The sequence below is a fragment of the Rhinichthys klamathensis genome, unplaced genomic scaffold (assembly GCF_029890125.1).
Source record: "Rhinichthys klamathensis goyatoka isolate OS25496 unplaced genomic scaffold, OSU_Roscu_1.1 h1tg000044l_1, whole genome shotgun sequence".
Classification (NCBI taxonomy): domain Eukaryota; kingdom Metazoa; phylum Chordata; class Actinopteri; order Cypriniformes; family Leuciscidae; genus Rhinichthys; species Rhinichthys klamathensis.
Window position 1 is genome coordinate 497569 of NW_026606591.1, and position 20948 is coordinate 518516.

Below are 20948 nucleotides of genomic sequence, written 5' to 3' on the forward strand. Positions count from 1 at the left end.
TGAAGCCCACAGATCAAATAAAACCACAACGGCTCTGAGTCAATACACAGACAGACACATGTTACAGTAAAGCACAAAAAGGCCCTATTGTCCAATCAATTTTACAACTCCAATGAATATATCAGTGGGTGGTCTGTCAGTCTATCTATCTATCTATCTATCTATCTATCTATCTATCTATCTATCTATCTATCTATCTATCTATCTATCTATCTATCTATCTATCTATCTATCTATCTATCTATGTACATATCTATCTATCTATCTATCTATCTATCTATCTATCTATCTATCTATCTATCTATCTATCTATCTATCTATCTATCTATCTATCTATCTATGTACATATATATGTACCTATCTATCTATCTATCTATCTATCTATCTATCTATCTATCTATCTATCTATCTATCTATCTATCTATCTATCTATCTATCTACCTATCTATGTACCTATCTATGTACCTATCTATGTACCTATCTATGTACCTATCTATCTATCTATCTATCTATCTATCTATCTATCTATCTATCTATCTACCTATGTACCTATCTATGTGTACCTATCTATGTACCTATCTATGTACCTATCCATCTATCTATCTATCTATCTATCTATCTATCTATCTATCTATATATCTATCTATCTATCTATCTATCTATCTGTCTGTCTATCTATCTATCTATCTATCTATCTATCTATCTATCTATCTATCTATCTATCTATCTATCTATCTATCTATGTACCTATCTATCTATCTATCTGTCTATCTGTCTATCTATCTATCTATCTATCTATATATCTATATATCTATCTATCTGTCTATCTATCTTTCTATCTATCTATCTATCTATCTATCTATCTATCTATCTATCTATCTATCTATCTATCTATCTGTCTGTCTATCTATCTATCTATCTATCTATCTTTCTATCTATCTATCTATCTATCTATCTATCTATCTATCTATCTATCTATCTATCTATCTATCTATCTATCTATCTATCTATCTATCTATCTATCTATCTGTCTGTCTATCTACCTATCTATCTATTAGGGGTGTCGCAATATACCGGTATTGACGATAATCGTGATATTCAAAGCTTGAAATATCGACATCGTGTTAATTTAGAGTGTGGCAATATACCGGTATTGGCGATAACCACGATGTTTAAAATGAATAGGACGTTTATGATAACATGACACGTATACTCCAGCGCCCGTTGAGGTGGCAGTATTGCACCCGCGACATCTATCAAATGAGAAGAAGACGCAGCGCGCGCCCGCGCAGCCACTCTGGTATGGGAGTTCTTCGGCTTCAAAGAAAACAGCACTTTAAAGGGGGTCGCACACCGGACGAGAAGCGCAGAGAATTCTTTAAAATTCGAACACATTATTTTCTAGGAGTTTACACACACCACCGGCACCATTCGGCGTCTGTCCGCGACGCCCAGCAATGGCTCGGATTTTCAGGTGAGATTCTCAAATCATTCAGTTAACGGATGCGCTCTGACTGAGGTAAAGTGTTCAGACTGCAGACTTAGCAACGATTGTATTTAATTGTACAGTACAATCATAACATAGTACAGACATGATCTTAATTTCATAATGTCCTTAAACATAACAATATTGCTGGCCATGAACTGAGAAAGTGCGCGTCAGGTGTGCTACACGCGACGCGGCACGGAGCTGCGCTTCTCGTCCGGTGTGCGACCCCCTTAAGCCCAATCTGCAGAATGTGTAGCCACCAACCTTTTTACCCATCTCCGTGTCCATCACCCTGCGGATTACGCTATTTTACAGAGAGTAAATTGCGATTATTTTACTAGTCATGGAATGGGAAATGTGACATACCTGTTAACAGCGGGTTTTTGTTTTCATATGTTTAAATAAAGGGTGGTTATTAAGTAGGCCTACCCCGTTTTCTTATACTCGTTTTATTTTTGTATTTTTGTATTTGCACTTGATTTGTTTTGTTCAAATCTGCATGACTTGCACCGGCGCAACAATAGGTTTAAGAGCTTTTCAGTTCTTCAGGAAACATTCAGACAGTGTTTCGCTCCAGTTTGAAACCAGATATACTTCACATGCTTGTCTTACTTCAAAAAAATGTGCATTTAAATATAAGAACGCAAGAAGTAAAAATGCAAAAAAAAGACAAATTAAATAAACAAAGTACAAATGTATTTGACTGATTTGACATTTTTTCCCCCCAAGGTTTCTATAGATATCGCGATATATCGATATCGTGAATTATTTTGGCCACAATAACCGTGGTGTGAAAAATCTAACATCGTGACAGCCCTACTATCTATCTATCTATCTATCTATCTATCTATCTATCTATCTATCTATCTATCTATCTATCTATGTACATATATATGTATCTATCTATCTATCTATCTATCTATCTATCTATCTATCTATCTATCTATCTATCTATCTATCTATCTATCTATCTATCTATCTACCTATCTATGTACCTATCTATGTACCTATCTATGTACCTATCTATGTACCTATCTATCTATCTATCTATCTATCTATCTATCTATCTATCTATCTATCTATCTATCTATCTATCTATCTATCTAGCCATCCATCCATCCATCTAGCCATCCATCCATCCATCTATCTATTTAGACAATCTTAAGTTGAAAATGGCCATTACATTAATTAACATAAACTTTCCTATATTCAAATATCAATTCTGAATCTTGTTTGCTACCCCAAATCAAATTCAGGAAATTTATGAGGCATTCTCTATTTAAATCTTAATGCTGCACAGTCTAAATACCCTCCATTTCCCTTCTCATGTCCTACATCCATCTCCATGATTCTCACACTCTTTTCTTCCCTATATTCTGCCGGTCTCTTTCATGCTGGTTAATGAAGGTTAAAGGGTTTTGCTGATGGTCGTGTCAGTGTAAGTTATCGAGTTTAGGGGACATGAAGGGTGTCATGCTGTCTGTCAGCGTATAATGCTCAGTTCTCCATGACACACAGGACAGCAGGGCCCATCACATATGTCTAAATATACTGGATACAATATTCAACTAACTAGTTTAGACGATGTTAACCATAGTGTTCTCTTTGATCAGAATAGCACAATTAAGCAAACTTGATGGCATCATCCTCCAGGAAGTGACATCGCCGATAGGTTCAAGAGGTAGGCTACTGCAGAGCTGATATATATATATATAGGCTATATATATATGTAAACCCTCATAAATGAAACTGTAAACACTCTCCAAATGGATGCTTTACTTCTTCAGTCAACTGTGCAATTGAATTTCAGGGATGCCACACTCAATATTCACTCTGCTTTCCCTCTTTGACTGGAGACACGTCCTGAGAGGTGATTTTCTATTACCACACCTTACAAAATGCATGCACATACACAAAAAGACAACTTCCCACGACACAAGCCGCTTTTTATTTACTGTAGTTCAACTGCAGTCGAGCGAATCTCTTGAAAACGTAGTTAGCATGTAGAAAACATTGTTAACGTAGTGACAAACAACATTGAAGCATTGCATTTATCTAAATATTTCACTTCAAAAACCAATATTAAATCAATAATCATTATTTGATCTGTGAATGGTGTGACCACAATAAAATGGCATATCTGTGTACATAAGGCTTATTCACTCTTTAAAAGCTAAACTGTGTTTTGAAAGTGGTTGAATTATACTGTTGTTGAGTTAGTAGCTAGTTTAAGACATTTACTGGCCAACTCCGCTTACCTTCTGGTGCATGTCGGCGGTAATGTGGTCCACCTCGCCATCCTCGATCTCACCCATCTTCAGCCGGCTCAGCACCACTGTGCCCACTGTCGCTGAATCATCTGCTGTCCTGAAACACAGCAACACATGAGAAATGAGTCTCAGTTACATGTGTCAAAGGCTTCAATCACAGCGTCCAAATGTTTTCATGTTAAAGCCCCCCTGTAGTCAATCATTGTATTCCTTAAAACTCATCTTTGATCACCAAATTGACACATTTAAAAGTTTTGTCCGGTGAAAATAATTTCTTCATGTCTTAAAATAGCTTGAATGCTACAGCCTTGCTTCATTTAGTATACGCGGATTCATGAATATGCAAATTAGTCTCTTCCTCCACTCAATCACATGAGTCCTACCCTGCCCCCACATTGACGGGATTGGTTACATGTTTGTGATGTCAGAAACACCAGCGATTTCAAACCGCGTTTTTGATACTGTCTTTGGTTCACTGCAGTTTTTTTTTAATGTGAGCAACAATGGGAAGAGCATCCGTACAGAAATGTTTATCTTTCACTTAAAACTGTAACACTCATACAAAGTCCGATCTTATGGGCTTGACATACTCAGACCACTTTGTCCAGATTTTGTAAAACATGTCTCTTTGATTCCTGAGAGTGAATGAAAGCTTTTCCATACTGTAGATTTCATGGATTATGTTGACCCACTCTTCGGTGGTCGGAAGGTCCGGTTTGAACCATTTCCTGGTTGTGGCTTTTTTACTCGCTGCCAGTAGTATCCAAAGCAACCTCTTGTCCTTATTTCTCCAGTTATTAACATCAGCATTGCCCAAATACACATTTTCAAAATTGCAAGGTAATTTACTACCAAATATATGATTAATATGTTCACATATTTGTGACCAATAAGGGCTTAACATTGGGCAGTCCCAGAAAATATGGAAATGGTTGGCTCCCGAGAAACCACAGAGCCTCCAGCATGAGTCACCACTACCCGGGTGTCTCTTTTGAATAGGTGTGATAAAAAACCTGATTATATTCTTCCAACCAAACGCCAGGTGTTCGAACTAGTAGTGTTCCATTGTACTACATATATTCACCCAGCTTTCATTTGAAATGTGTATCTTGCTTTCCATTTCCCATCTCCTCTTAATGTACTCCGTGTTGGGTTTTTTCCCATGCTGAATGGCTCTGTACAACCCAGAAACCAACTTATTTAGGGAAGAAGATGTAATTAATGTTAAGAAAGTCTGTAGGAACCCCAAGTTGCTTTTTTCCAATGATATTTTTATGTTTTGTTCAAAATAATGCCTAACCTTAGCCTGGGAAACTTTCGGCAAATTTAGATTTGCTCTGAAAGTTAGTCTGGCAAAGAGCTCATTCAAGCCTATTTCCAATCCGTCGAAATCGAGGCACCAATCAGAAACGTTGGGGCGGGCTTTACACGATGACGACAGCGCTGGGATTTTGAAGCAGATTTTGTAGCCTACATTACAAAGATGGATGCCGCCGTCGAACATCACTCGTTCGAATCAGCTATCGCGTCTGTTTTAAGCGATTTGAACGTTTCCTTTTAGTTAAAAACCGAGCAAAGAACAACACTCGGAGATGTTTCTCCGCCGCTCTGCATACGTCATCTCCTTCATCGCTCTGATTGGGTTTAGGTCTATCCGCGGCGTCCGTTGGTGACGCCCCTCTGGAAATGATTTGTCTATGATGCTTTGCCAGACCATAACTCAGTTACAACTGAGAATGGTCTGGTTTTAACCAGGCTAGCCTAACCTGTAAGTATCTATAGAAATCGTCTTGACCTAAACCATATTTGTTCTGTAAGAATTCAAAACTCATAAATGCTCCTTTGTGCATAAACGAGTAATAGGTTGTAATTTCTTTTGAGACCCAACCTTTAAATCTTCCATCCAGGGCATTTGGTCTGAAGTCAGAATCATATGCACACCACCTTAAAATTCTAGACACATTTTTTAAGTTGCATATTTGCAATATTCTGGTTCACTGCAGTTTTAAGCAGAAAATACTCAGCAATGGTGCTGACTTATGAATTTACACATGGTTTGTCTTAAAGCAAATTAAAAACACCACATAGACAATGACACCCATCAGCTTTAAAATAAAACATTTTAGAGCAAAAAGTTAGTTAATTCCGAGTCATTTTCTAGTCTTGTATATTACGTCCTTCATGGAATGTTTTTTCCGTTGGATGTGCTTAAGAACATTCAAAAGTAACTTTTCCATAATGTTTGCAAAATGATACAACGGAATGTTCCCTTAACATTCGCATAACCAAGAAACAAAAATCGTTTTTAAAACATAAAAAAACTGGACTTTTTGAACGTTCAGAGAGCATTCACAAATAACATTTTGATAACTTAATGGGAACGTTAGCAAAACGTTGGGAGTATGAATTGTAGACTGATGATCAGATTAAAAAAAATGTCTTGTAAACGACTCAAGTAGGGTCACTGCGGCCTCACGTAGTTGATATCCTGAAGACATAAGCATTGACTAAGAAGATTCCTCGGTTTCTCAGTAGTAACCGGACGCAGGTTTGGCACGAGCAGATCAAACCCCAGCTGTGGCTGTTCGCGTGCCAGCGGACTTGGATCGAGTCTGATATCCGAGGTTACGGTTGACCTCAAATTAACTTTGAGGCTCGACTGAGTCACGGAGGAGAGAAAAAGACATCCAGTCAGCCTTTAGAGGTGCATTGGCAAATTACCCATCCATGAACATGACCTAGACAAATCTAATTGGCCCTGGGTCTCTTTATGACAACAGTAAATCAGAGAGCGTTGTTATGAGAAGAGCTAGCGGTGTATGCTAATAGTTCTGAACGAGGCGCCGTTAGCGACACATTTTACTTCTGTGATGTGACACATTTCTGGATATTTAAAGATTGAAAGAAATGCGGGGACTTTTTATTCATTGGGGATTAATTGGAGAGCGATAAGTAGTCATTATAAAGCAGAAATGGAGCTTGATGGTTTGAGGGGTTAATCAAGTAAGAGGCATTCATGAGGTTAGTTGAAAAGGAAAGTGGGTTCAGAGGCAGCGGAAATTATAACATCGTGGTACTATTTTTTACTAGCTTGTATTTCCATCTCAAAGTCAGCGTCACTATGTACGCTCTCATGCAAGAACATATTTTTGAAGTTATGCACTTAACACATGGCACAAGTTTGTTTGTCAAGATGTTTGCACTTGCCAATGTGAAATTAAAATGAGCAATATATTTCAGATTATATATACACTGAAGGATGATTAAAAATGACAGTAAAGACATTTAAAATATTACAAAAGATTTCTATTTAGAAAAAAAGCGGCTCTTTTGAACTTTCTATTCATCAAAAAAATCCTGCAAAAATTTTAGCACGGTTTCCACAGAAATATGAAGCAGCACAACTATTATTTTATACTGATAATAATCAGAAATGGTTCTTGAGCAGCAAATCATCATATAAGAATGAATCATGTGACACTGAAGACTGGAGTAATGATGCTGAAAATCACAGGAATAAATTATTTTGTATATATATTTGAATAGAAAAACTTGCTTTTGAATGCTACACACATATAGTGGATGGGTTTTTTAACATTTCTGCAAGTCATATTGTTACATCAGTAGGTGGCGACAAATGACCGTCTTCACAATTGAATCATTAATTCAACCAATTCGTTATCGAACTCGGATTCACTGAAGAACGAAACAAGCGAGTCACTGCGTCCCAATGTCCATACTATCCATCCTAAATATATGTGAGATTAGAATAAGCGTGTCCCAAAGCATGTTGAAAAGAGTATTCTAAAAGTCCCCGGATGGTCTACTATTTCGGGTAGATTTTCGAAATGTGGATCTGTACACAGGCCCTGTCCCAAATGCCACGCTTCATATGCACTTATGGTGTTGAGTACTTACAATGGCTGCCGCGTGCGCGTGTCCGTTAAGTGACCATAGGGTGTCCCAGTTGTCATTTTAGGTGTCAGAAGGGTGCTCACAATGCGTTCGATATTCGCTACGCAAAGCGGCGTTATGTCACGAAAGTGCGGACTTGTAGGAAGACCGACAGTGTTTAGGGTGCCATTTGGGACAGGGCCACACACTTTAATGGCTAATATTGCCCACAAACCATTGCGCTTTGGAGCTGGATTTGGTTCAGAACTACAAACACAAATAAAAAGTGTTAAAAAACTACAAATATGGCGGATGTGCGTAACCGACGGTTAAGTAGAGCTTTAGATAAAAGGGTTTGAGTGACGTATACTCAATATTTATCCTGATATAAAAAGTTATATTTCATCTGCAACAACAATGTGGACTTTTATAAAGATCAGTTCGGCCATTAACTTTTAAATGCCTCATTATGCATTAATATGAGGAGAGTTTTCCGCATGAAAGACCCACAACAGGAAGATCAACGTGCTTCTTTTCTCTCCAATACGGCGGGAAATGAAGTGAAATGAAATGTGGAGGATGTTTACTGAGACTAGATGATTGACAGGACAGTTTACGGTGACAGATGTGCGTGAACATGCAATTTTATGACGTGATAGTTTGTCCCAAAGCTTGTCTACTCTTCTGCTACACACCCAAAAGTATGTACTTTTTCTTCACAAAAAGAGTACGTACTTTACGGCGTAGTACAAGTAGGCGAATTGGGACACAGCAAGTGTCTTATGAGTCACTGAATCATTCATTCAATTGATTTGCTCATAACGCTGATTTATTTAGAAAATAAATGCCACCAGTGTGTTGATTGATGTTGCAACGGTTCTGGGATGTGGTTTTGTTCAAAAAATAATGTAAAAAACAAACATATTGTAAGTTACTGAATATTAAAGTCTTGTTCATTGGACTGTATAAAATCAATATCACAAGATTGTGTTGCTTCCTTGTTACTTTTAACTACAGCCCAAGTCGTTGCACGCTTTAATGTGACATTTTCAATTTAATAATGGAGGCTTGAGCATCTTTTAAGTTAGTTATATAAATGTATCATGTACTGAAGTCCTGCATGGTGTAAAAAAGGGCAAAGGAAAGCAGCAGTGGTAAGGATCATAAATCTTTTCACATACAGCATCACAAGCCTTGATGATTTATGATGCCTTTAAACTCACAGCTGACTGTGACACTGTTTCCCTCTGCGACTAACAGCACAGTCAATTAAGAGAGGTGGAATGAATATTTCTCTCGCAAGAATACATACAACATGTCTTTATTTTGAGCTAGAGGGCATCTCAAGTACACAGTGCTTTTCACACAGAGAGAATCTGATAGCGCCGCCACTCCAAAAGGACTGAAGAAGGCTGAATTTGTACACGGTATTCAAGAGTCGTGGAGAGCTAAATGAAGAGTGACATTGAATAGAAATACTCGAGTGGAACGCTTGAATCCAGCCTTACTTCTTCACCAGTCGACACTCTGGGTCTGTGTCAAGTTCAACCATCTCCGTTAGCATTGCCATTCAGTTTCTTGAATTAACACCTTTGCTTAAAGGTGCATTGCGCAACTTTTCATGTTAAGAATACCTGTTTTTCTATCCTATACATGCTTAAAGAACTGCCTGATGGGCTGAATGAGCCCTTCTCTGCCCACTGAGATTGCCTCTATAATCCTGTACAGTAAAATATATAAGAGGGATTCGGGCTCGAATTTGAGACTGGGCGTGACGTCATGCGCGTTCACGCTCACCAGGCTATGTCTCGCAGGTTTGTGTATTCGCCGGCGCCGCCATTCTCCGCATCAGCGGAGACAACTCGTGCGTCAAAGGTAGAAGATGGATTCAAAGAGACCGGCTTGTAGTCCATTCCAAACCCCAACGCAAACTCCACGTAAAGTAAAGAAAAATGTTGTCTAGTGCCACCAAAAGGTCCAAATTGGAGTCAGACAGGCGTCGGAGTAAGACGAGAGTCAACCTCGGGAAGGCATTCAACAAATGGAGAGATCTCCGGTCTGCTCTTGGTCTCAAACGGGATCCTCAGTTGGCTTTTTTCTTGATAAAACGGTAAGATATAGCCCAGTCTCTAATGTTTGATACGGCCAATCTATGTATGACAACAAATGACGATGCGTAAAATGTGTAATGCTTTAGCGTAAGCTAGATACATGTACAATCAGAATTGGTTTTACTACCATTGTTAGTGAACAGTTTCATAAACTAGGAATTGTGTTCGGAAGAATAGTACAACATGAAACATAAAACATATCCAATAAAAGATGCGTGTGGTCCATGAGCGTGCACAACTCTGGTTGCAGTTTCGCTTGTCGCCAGAGGGGGCGTAGTTCTGCAAAAACTCAGAGACTTGCGTTTTGCACCTTTAAGGTCACTGAGTTCAACAGTTTATTTTTTCTTTTAAAATTATATAAAAAGCTAAATATGGCTAATATATATATATATATTTACAGTACATAAAACAATACTGACATTCATTTTAAAAAAGTAAATATAAAACCAAATTAAATAATAAAATACAAAACTAAATTTAAAAAAAAAAAGCTAAAAAAAAAAAAAAATACAAAACTCAAATAAAAAAAATCTAATTAAACACAAAACTAAATTTAAAATAAAATAATTAAATATAACTGTTTAAATTTTTTTTTATAAAATAATTAAGTAAAATAAAATATAAAATATACATGTATGTGCTGCTCAAGTCAGGTTCAAAATAAAATTATTTAGAAAACCTAAATATACATTTACAGTACATAAAACAGTACTGACATTCATTTGCATCCTTGGCTGAAAAAGTTTTAGCATAAATAAAATGATTTTTATTAAAACCAACTCTGTTTCGTACACATGTTGATAAAACTCATACAAACTTGGTATTTTTTCTTGACTCGTTTATAAGAGACTTTTGCTTTCACTTTTTCCACTCGCAAGTTCACTCAAAAACTGCTCGAGTTCTCAGATGACTGAACCGATCCGACTCAAAAGAACGATCCATGCACAAATCGGACGTTGCTAGTCGACTCTAGTGGAGCTCGGTCTGGTTCTGGCCCACAAGTCTCAGCCCACCTGCGGAGAAATCCTACGATTTTTGACCTACATGAAAAGCTGGACGGCGCTATAAATAGCTGGCCAGTTTTATGATTGTCTCTGAGTAATGCTGGCACAGTTCTGGAGAGCGAATGAGCGAGAGCTGCTCTGGATCTGAGCAAATGAACGAGCCTTTCTTCCCTCTGTTTTCCCCATGACTCAGCAGTGACTGCATTCGGATGGCCGTCTCAGTCAGAGAAAGCGGTAGATGGACTGAGCAGACGCTTGTTTTGGAGGATTTCCAGTCTTTTAGAAGCTATGCATGCAACAGCTCCTTAAACGACCTAGGGGTGTAACAATATAATGTTATAATGTATAATAATGCAATGGGGAAATATTTGTGGGTCCTGATAATGCCAAATGTTACCAGTGAAAAGTCTCTAGATACCAGTATCTAGTCAGTGACAGACTGCAAGCATATTCGTCTCAATTAATTCTGTGTTTTCAGCTTCAGAATCATGAATATTGTTATTCTGGTGTCTCTATTGTCCTGTGCTTTGGGTTTCCGGCACCAAGTCTAAGCCTATTCATTTATACGGAAGCGTATTGCATTCACTTGAGGGAAAAAAATCTACTCTGTTTTTCTGAATTAATGAGTTAATTATCTCAGAATTACGAGATATTTTTTCATTGAAAATTTTTTTTGCTCTGTTTTTCTGAATTAATGACTCAATTATCTCAAAATTATGAGTAACTCATTAATTCATAAAAACAGAGTGAAAAAAGTTAAAGAAAAATGTATCTCGTAATTCTGAGATAATTAACTTGTTAATTTAAAAAAACAGAGCAAAAACTTTTTTCATGAAAAATTATCTCGTAATTCTGAGATAATTAACTCGTTAATTCAGAAAAACAGAGCAAAAAAAAATTTTTCATGAAAAATTATCTCGTAATTCTGAGATAATTAACTCGTTAATTCAGAAAAACAGCAAAAAAAAAATTCCCATGAAAAATTCTCTCGTAATTTTGAGATAATTAACTCGTTAATTCAGAAAAACAGAGCAAAAACTTTTTTTTCATGAAAAATTATCTCATAATTCTGAGATAATTAACTCGTTAATTCAGAAAAACAGAGCAAAAACTTTTTTTTCATGAAAAATTATCTCGTAATTCTGAGATAATTAACTCGTTAATTCAGAAAAACAGAGCAAAAAAAAATTCCCATGAAAAATTATGTCGTAATTTTGAGATAATTAACTTGTTAATTCAGAAAAACAGAGCAAAAACTTTTTTTTCATGAAAAATTATCTCATAATTCTGAGATAATTAACTCGTTAATTCAGAAAAACAGAGCAAAAACTTTTTTCATGAAAAATTATCTCGTAATTCTGAGATAATTAACTCGTTAATTCAGAAAAACAGAGCAAAAACTTTTTTCCATGAAAAACTCTCGTAATTCTGAGATAATTAACTCGTTAATTCAGAAAAACAGAGCAAAAACTTTTTCCATGAAAAATCATCTCGTAATTCTGAGATAATTAACTCGTTAATTCAGAAAAACAGAGTAGATTTTTTTTCTTCAAGTGAATGCAATACGCTTCCCTACATTTACACACACAATGTAACACCAATATTAGCATTTGAATCAACAGTGCAGAGTATCACAATAATATGTCATCGAGTTGAGAATATGAGTTCAGTATCGTGATATGTATCAAATGGTGCCATGAGGGTATCGTTACACATATAAAATGAATTGAATTGATTGTGAAATCATGCTGCATTTGCACGCTCGGGCGCTCAGTGTTATTCTGATGGATGCTGCTGAGCGCTGAGAAAGGTCATTCGTCACTTGATTTCCGAGGGCTTTTAAAATCTCAGCCTCAAACGAGGTCATGTTATGAAGACTCAGCGCCAGAACTGTGTGTTACCGGCTCCATGTTTCATTCTAGAAACATGGTGATCTTTTAAAAAGGGCTAGTTGAGAAATAGGTCAGTGTGTGTGTGTGTGTGTGTGTGATCATTATTAGGGCGAGTACGAAACCTGTCAAGAACAGTCTGGGAAAAAAAAAATCTTAACTAAACTGTAAAGTTTTTATTCATGCCGGTATTTGATGCACTACCTTTAATGTATAAGAAAACAGGAACTCAGATAATCCAAGAACCATAGAGAGCAACAACAGGAACACACACACAGGAGCAACGGCCGACAAACAACAACCGAAGTAGCAAAGGGGTTAAGGGGTTAATAAGGGGTTAATAAGGGGTTGACGAGGGACAGGTGTTTGGTGATTAATGTCACGGGAACTAATGAGGGTAACTATGGAGACAAACAAGCGTCAAGGTAAAACAGGAAGCAAACACAGGAAGTGAATACAGAAACAATGGGGAACTAACAGGATACTATTCAACATAAAAGTCTTACAAAACACGAGACGTAAAACCAACATTAGAAAGTGAAATGCTGGAATGTATCACGAGGAAAGGTTATTTAACCCTAAAACTATTGTAAAGTTAAGTTAAGCCAAAAGTTGATAAGAAATTATATTTAGCAAAGTATATTTAGTCTATTTTTACATTTAGACGTTTCAAATTGTGATATTATTTACATGATGGATTGCATTACCACAAACCCACTATCATAATAATAAAAAAAATACTGGAGGATAAATAATAATAATAAGAAATAAAATAAATAAGAACATTTAATAACTAAATAAGTAAATAAACAAATACATGATTGAATAAATAATTTAATCAAATAAATTTAATTATAACTAAATTGTAAAATATTTATAACTAATGATTTGAAGTAATAATGAAGTATTATGTTTTAATTCATCGCTCTACAGAAATTAGATTGAGAATAAGCTTTGATAAATAAATAAATGAATAAAGTACAGTTTTAAATGGTCTTTGAAACAGACTTTTCTTTATCCAATATATAATTAACTCGTTAATTCAGAAAAACGGAGCAAAAACTTTTTTCCATGAAAAATGATCTCGTATTCTGAGATAATTAACTCGTTAATTCAGAAAAACTCATATAATTTCTTTCTTTTTGTGTTTAAATATCGAGGTGAAATGTGACCTGGACATGTTTTCATGAGCTTCGCCCACTGAATGCCAAAATGAAATGTATAAACTTGTGAACTCAGGTAAACATTTAGAGATTAAACTCCCCCAAGCAATAAAACGCGTTCTCTTTGAGGATCTTATGTCGCACAGCTTCTACCGAGGCTTATGAATCGAGGCTCTGTGTTTGGTGCAGTCTTTCATTTCCATAAAGGTTCATTATGTACGCCCTGCTTGTGGTTGTGAGTCAATTTGCAAAGGCATTTTGTGAGGCAAGCTCCAATCAATGGCAATCGAATGAGAGAGCCAGTCACTGGTGCAGAAAACAGGAAGCCAGTCATTGACCTCATCACAATCCAGCGCAGTAATTGTGCTCTATTATCAACTAGATTCGCACGTTCCCTGTACCTGGTAATTCTGTTATATTCAGTTATTTCGCTATGACATAATACGCTCAAAAGCGAGCTGTGAATTGGCTCATGAGGAGGCGCAGATGGAATCTGATTACTTTTTTTTTTCTTACATTTTCTGGGCAAATCTGTGGAAAAAATCTGTAGAATCCAAGCAGAGAGAGTGCTTCCGTCTTATTGGCAGCTGAAAACATAATCAAATTAGCCAAAATATTTATATTCAATATTTTAAAATATTCAAAAGGGTCGAGTGCTTCTAGAGATGTGAAATATGTCTGACAGGCCCCCACAAAATAATTAAAATGATAATTGGTTTGGCCCTTATTTTTACTCATACTTTTGTTTTTCTGCTTGAGCAGTTAAAAACAAGTTAACTGATAAATGCTCACATTAAAACGTCCAAAACAAAAAGTTTTTATCGTTTTTGCATTTCTATTTTCAAACATTTGAAAATAAATATGATTGGTATGATAATTCAAAAAAACGTATCAGTAGATAATCTTAAAATAGTGATATAAATATGATTGGTGTGATAAATAAAAAATAAATAATTTAAAATATAGAATCAAATATAAAAATAAAAAACTATAAAAATATCAGTCGATAACCTTAAAATAATAATATTAATATAAATGGTGATATATAATAAAATAAATAAATAACTATATAAAATAAAAAATACAAATAAAATACTAGCTGATAACCTCAAAATAATAATATTTATATAAATGGTGATATATAATAAAATAAATAAATAACTATATAAAATAAAAAATACAAATAAAATACTAGCTGATAACCTCAAAATAATAATATTTATATAAATGGTGATATATAATAAAATAAATAAATAACTATATAAAATAAAAAATACAAATAAAATACTAGCTGATAACCTCAAAATAATAATATTTATATAAATGGTGATATATAATAAAATAAATAAATAACTATATAAAATAAAAAATACAAATAAAATACTAGCTGACAACCTTAAAATAATAACATTTATATAAATGCTGTGATACATTAAAAAAAAAACATAATACTAATATAAAATAAAATGTAAAAAATGCAAACAAAAATCAGTCAACAACATTAAAATAATATTAATAGAACTGGTGTTATACAATAAAACAAACAATAATATAAAATATAAAACAAAAAAACTAAAATAATATATAAAAAAATGTTTGATAACCATTTCATACATACAGTTGTTAGTAGATCATGTGTGAATAGGACCGCAGTCAAAATGCTCACGAATCAGATCCCAGAGTTTAGGAATTATATCATTTCTGGAAATGTTTTGGCGCTATATGTGAACAAAGCGATCACAATTTCAAAAGTGTTTCAGTGGTGGAGGAGTGTACAGTAAATAATAACAGCTCGAAAAGTGGCACATCACTTATTAATTTGCATAAGGTGCAAGTGGCCACGCCCACAAACATCACTGACAATCCCTGACTCATCACTGCATGTTTCAGCAGCTCGCCTTGAGAAAAGACGCCTCGCATGTTTCTCTTCACAGTTTGTCAACGCTGTGGAAAATGTGTTTTCACAAGTTACTTGTTACAACAGCTCAGCAAGTTCACACTCAGCACAGCAGTCAAGCTCCCTCAGACCACACACGACATCGAAACAATCCAACACAGAGCTAAAAAACGTCAAAATCTCACCCAAACCTGAGACCACCGGCACATTGCACCCCTGCCTGGCTCTTAAGATGCAGAAAATACAGCTCACCTTCACAGCGGAAGGTCCTGGCCTGTGGTCGTGAATGTGAAAGCATCTCAGGCCAGTCAAAATGTCAAGCTTCCTGCAGAGCAATGTGAGCAAAAGGCACCAGAGACTATAAATACCCTGTTGTGCGGGGCTGGACGGAAACAGCTAAAAGGTAAGCTCTCCGTCTTAAAAATAAGGCTCGAGACGCTCGGGTCGGGGACATGCCTTTTATTTTTTTAGAGACTCTAAAAGGCTTTAGTGTCTGTGAAGAATGCCTCAAACCAAAGCATTAATATTTTACACCTCACCCACACATACATAATGAAGCATTCAAGACACTCGGTGTGATGAAGACTACTACTCCTCCTACTAAAGAAATGTTTGCCAGTCGTTATCAGTTATATGTCAGCTGTCCGAAACATGTCATATATCATGTTTACCAGACTTTCAAACACAATTAACAGTGGCTAGATTGTTTTTTGCACAATCGTCTAGTACTGTCTGTTGTTAAAACCATAAGAAATTAATAAGGGATCTGCTTCAAACAGGGTAAGAAACTTTTATGTAATTATAATACTTATTTATATGATCCCAGCTAACACAAAATATGTTCTAAGAATGTTTTGCTAACAAGAATGGTTCTCTGAACATTCAAAATGTCAGTTTATAAATAAAAATTTACAACGATTTTTCTTGGTTTTTCGAACGTTAAAGGAAGATTGTATTTGATCATTCTGCAAACATAATAGGAAAGTCACTTTAGAATGTTCTCGGAACATCCCGAATTGAGTGGTAACATTAAAAAAAAGTTCCTGGAAGAATGTTTGTTCATAAAATGGTAAAATTATACAAAATACAGACACCAAATTTACCAACATAAATGAGAAACATCATTTTTTATTGTATGCAAAAAAAAACCTAAAAAGTGAATCTTATGATGTCCAGGTTCTATTTCAGCCCAAAATACCAAAATAAAACATAAGAAACTAAATATTTATATAAGTTAAGCCTTTTAGGACAATTATTTAAGAAAATAAAGATGTTTTTGATATGTTCGTGGTGATTTATTATATTTCCTCCCCAAATTCTCATTACCATAATACGTCCAGAGTTTGTTTGTTATTCCCATTCTTCAAAAATATGATTCTCATTACTGTAATAAAACAAACAGCACAGTACGTTATAAAACATCATTAAGTATTAATACAAAATCAACAATATAGTTTTATTTATTTATTTATAATTCATTTATTACATTAAAGTAATGAGGATATGGTCTCTTGATTTCTTTTTGTCCCATTCTTTTTTCTCATTTTAATGCTCTTATCAACATGGAAAAGTGGATCGGCTTGCTTTGTGCAAATGTTTTTTATTGAAAACAACATTGGCATAAACTGTGTTCAATTTCACACTAACACTCTCACTTGGAGCAAATAATCTCTCACACAATGTAACACTGTCCATCAATAAAAGGGTGAAAGAAATACTGACGAGGTCCTGATATTGACGAGGGGGCGGAGAATTCGCATCAGCTGTGTGTGTGTGTGTGTGTGTGTGTGTGCTTGGCCATCAAGTGGTATTTCAGACTGGACGTGCTGCGATGATGATAGCTCAGTTCACAATGACAAAACACACAGATCACTTTGGTCTCGTCAATGGAACCATTTGGCAACTTTTTAAAAGTAAACTTTCCATTCAGAATCTTATTGGCATCCATTTCGGTGTTTCGCGCTCGTCATCCACTCAAAACGTAACGTTAACCTACTATTTGGCCGGCTCGCAAGCCCAAACAAGTGTGTGCGGCGTGCCTGTTGTTTTGTTTACGGTCTAGCTAGATCCGCTTGCGCTTTCAAAACGTCCTCGCGCGGCACAAGCCATTGAAATGAATGGGTTTCATAGCTGCCGCGTCCTGTTGCAAAAGCATGTGAAAAAAACTACAAAGTTTGCTAGGCCAAAAAGACCACTAACCGCGCGATAAAACATTAACGCCGTTAAAATGGGTTTGCGTTAACGCCGTTAATAACGCGTTTAACTGACAGCCCTAATTATAATGCAAGAATATTGATAGTCCTAATAGTAATAATAATAATAAAAGCATAACATATAATTGAAATAATATTTAAAATAGTACAAGACATTTATTTCGGGGTAAAATGTCACTCCAAAAGAGTTTTATGTGATTGGTCCTTTCACTAGTACATGGAAAGTTGTTCAGCTCGCGTGGAGTCTGTCATAAGCCCAGTCAAACAGACAGCATTGACACTGGAGCTCGGCGTGTGATCGGCAGGCGTGTGGATGCGGTGCGCTGTGGGCAGGGAGGATGAGAGATGTTGATATCGACAGTCTGGGATGTTAGCATTCCACCCGCTCGCTCCTGAAAGTCACCGGGATTAGATTCATCAGAGCTGATGCAATCCCAGCACTGCAACAGGGATGTCCTCCGACAACCGCCACTAATCCGCAGGCCACTCGCATTACAACACACACTACTGAAACACAAGACGAGCTTCATGACTAAAACAACACTGCAACAACTACTCTTCTAATGAAAGTGTGCATCTTGATCATCACCTTTTTTTGGCACCAAAACATATTTTGACACATATGTATGAATATCATTTCAATAGACCAAAAAACCCCACAACTTTTAACCGTTTCTCTTCAGTAATTATCACACACACACACGGACATGATTCGAAAAAGTTAAATGGTCCTGAAAAAAAACTAAAAGTCACACTATTGTACTGTTTGCGTATTGGAAATAAATGGGAAATGAATTGCATCTAGTGGAAACGTTTGGTACTGCGCGCAAACAAAGTCTTCCTGAAAGCTCATTTTTTGTGATATCAACCTCAAATTTGGAAGACAGCTTGTTTAGATTTTCTCACAGTTTTAGAGCAAAACGTGTTTTGGAAAATACATTTTTCATATCAAAATTGAAAAAAGTATTTTTGTGCATTTTTTTATAACAGTAAAACTTTTTTCAAGTTCACTTTTTGAAACTTTTTTTCACTTCAGCAATAATCTTCCAAGTGTCTTCTTCTTCTGCTCCAAAGCATTCAAGATTCACGACAGTTTAAGTTTGGAAAAATAATCTTCCGATAATAAATGGATAACTATTCCATAAATATAATTTAGTACCATTAAATCCCCTAGAATACAAAATATGAAATAAAAAACATTATCGAACAAAAATATAGTACATTAAAATAACAAATGTTTTGACCGCCACGGAAAAAGAGCACAAGACGCTTTTTTAGAGTGACTTAAGTGACAAAAAGCATTCAAATACTTATTAGGGTTTACATTTAGCATAAATATTTGTATTGCTTTAACACAGTTCTTTTAAATTCCCTAATTTCCATAAACGTGAGAACTTTTTACACAGAACCTATGAAAAACGTTCATTTGTAGTAGTGTAACATAGAGGCCTGCATTTCAGCCCGAGCCCGACGGGCCCCGACTTATTTATGCTCCTAGGGCCGGGCTTCGGGCCAATTTTCACGTCATAGTTCACACGAGGGCCGGGCCTCGGGCCTGTTTTAGGCTTATCTTTTTTATAGCCTATTTTAGACATTAATTAAAATAAAACATGAGAAGATGACGATTGAAAAGCAAACATAGAAAGACGTTTTATAACCTATCACACTGACATAAGACTGACACATGACAGTCTGCTCATGCTCACGCTCACGCACACACACACACACACACACACACACAGGTTTCCCGGCGGCGCGATCTGAGATTCGCGCGACCGGCTCGTTCTAGTGTCCCGCTATGGTAGCGAGCGTGACTTCAGCGCAGCTGGAAAAAGTACGACTGGATTAAAACCTTCCACTGTGGATGCTGTGCTTTTTCTTCACGATGCTCTGAGACTGTTCTTAGCCATGTTAGGAGGAGGTTGTTTTTTGTTTGATTGGACTTTATTTTCATGAGTCTGTTGGAAACTATTGGAAATGGCCATGTTCTGTAGTGAAGACTTGATTTTTGAGGTAAGATAACCTGCATGTTTGTTTTTAATGTAATTTATTTGATTTGTTTAGATTGCATTCTCTGTATTGTAGCCTATATTATAAATTCATTTAGTTTGCGAGCGCTGTTGCGACTGAGCAGCAGAGCAGTTTGCCTCAGCTTTTCAAAAAGGACAATAAACGTTTAAACTAACGTTAAATGTCTGTGTGATATGCTTAAGTTGTTTTATATCTATGGATTTTATTGTAGCCAAGTAAAGTGTTGATTTGAGAGGCTATAAATCAATCAATGGATCAAACATGTTTAACTCGCTGTCGGCTGCTTGGTCGTCATAAATTTTGTTTTTTGTTTTTTCTTAATTAACTTTATAAAGAAATGAAAATAAACCTACCGGTAAATACTTTGCCATTGAAAACAAAATATATCTGGTTGGTTTACTGACTGCAACATAGGTCAGGCTGTTTATCTTTTTTTTTTCTTTTTTTTTCTTACGGGCTCGGGTCGGACTCGGGCTGATCATTCTGATGAGCTGTCGGACACGGGCCGGGCTAGGGCCTGAGCGTCTCGGGGCAGGGCCGGGCTAGGGCCTAGATTTGAGGCCCGTGCAGGGCTCTAGTGTAACATGCAATCGAGCGTCTAATGTTGTTCCTGTAAACATTGCTGCTTCTAAAATGATCATTAGAGGCCCGATTTCCCATTCGCTTCCATTATAATCCGCTCGCGCCGCATCCCTGTAAGAGATAAAACGGCTTATTCCTTCCCCAAAAACACTGCAGACTTGAACGTGCGTGCCACCAAAGGCTTCTCGTTTGGTGGTCATTAAAACAGTAAGCAGCTCCTCGAACTCTGCCCACGTGTCAGACGGTGACAAGCCGAGCTCATCCCTGTCCCTCCGGTGTCAGAGCCCACTTTCTCTGTCAGCCATTTTAACTCAGCGTGGAGGAGCTCTGTCTAATACCGCCAGACTAACAATGAGAAAAAATGTCAGAGCAATGAAAAATGGAGGCGCTCCTCTGACAGTGCGC

General features: G+C 36.3%; 1 protein-coding gene across 5 annotated transcripts in view; it reads right to left on the reverse strand.

The window, feature by feature from the left end:
• The window catches only part of inpp4b (inositol polyphosphate-4-phosphatase type II B), a 204401-nt gene that overhangs the window by 123605 nt on the left and 59848 nt on the right, over positions 1–20948 (reverse strand). For all 5 annotated transcript variants that reach the window (XM_056247211.1, XM_056247209.1, XM_056247210.1 and 2 more), the window contains one exon: positions 3748–3856. In XM_056247211.1, coding sequence (XP_056103186.1) covers positions 3748–3856 — 109 coding nt within the window. The remainder of the gene's footprint in view (positions 1–3747; positions 3857–20948) is intronic.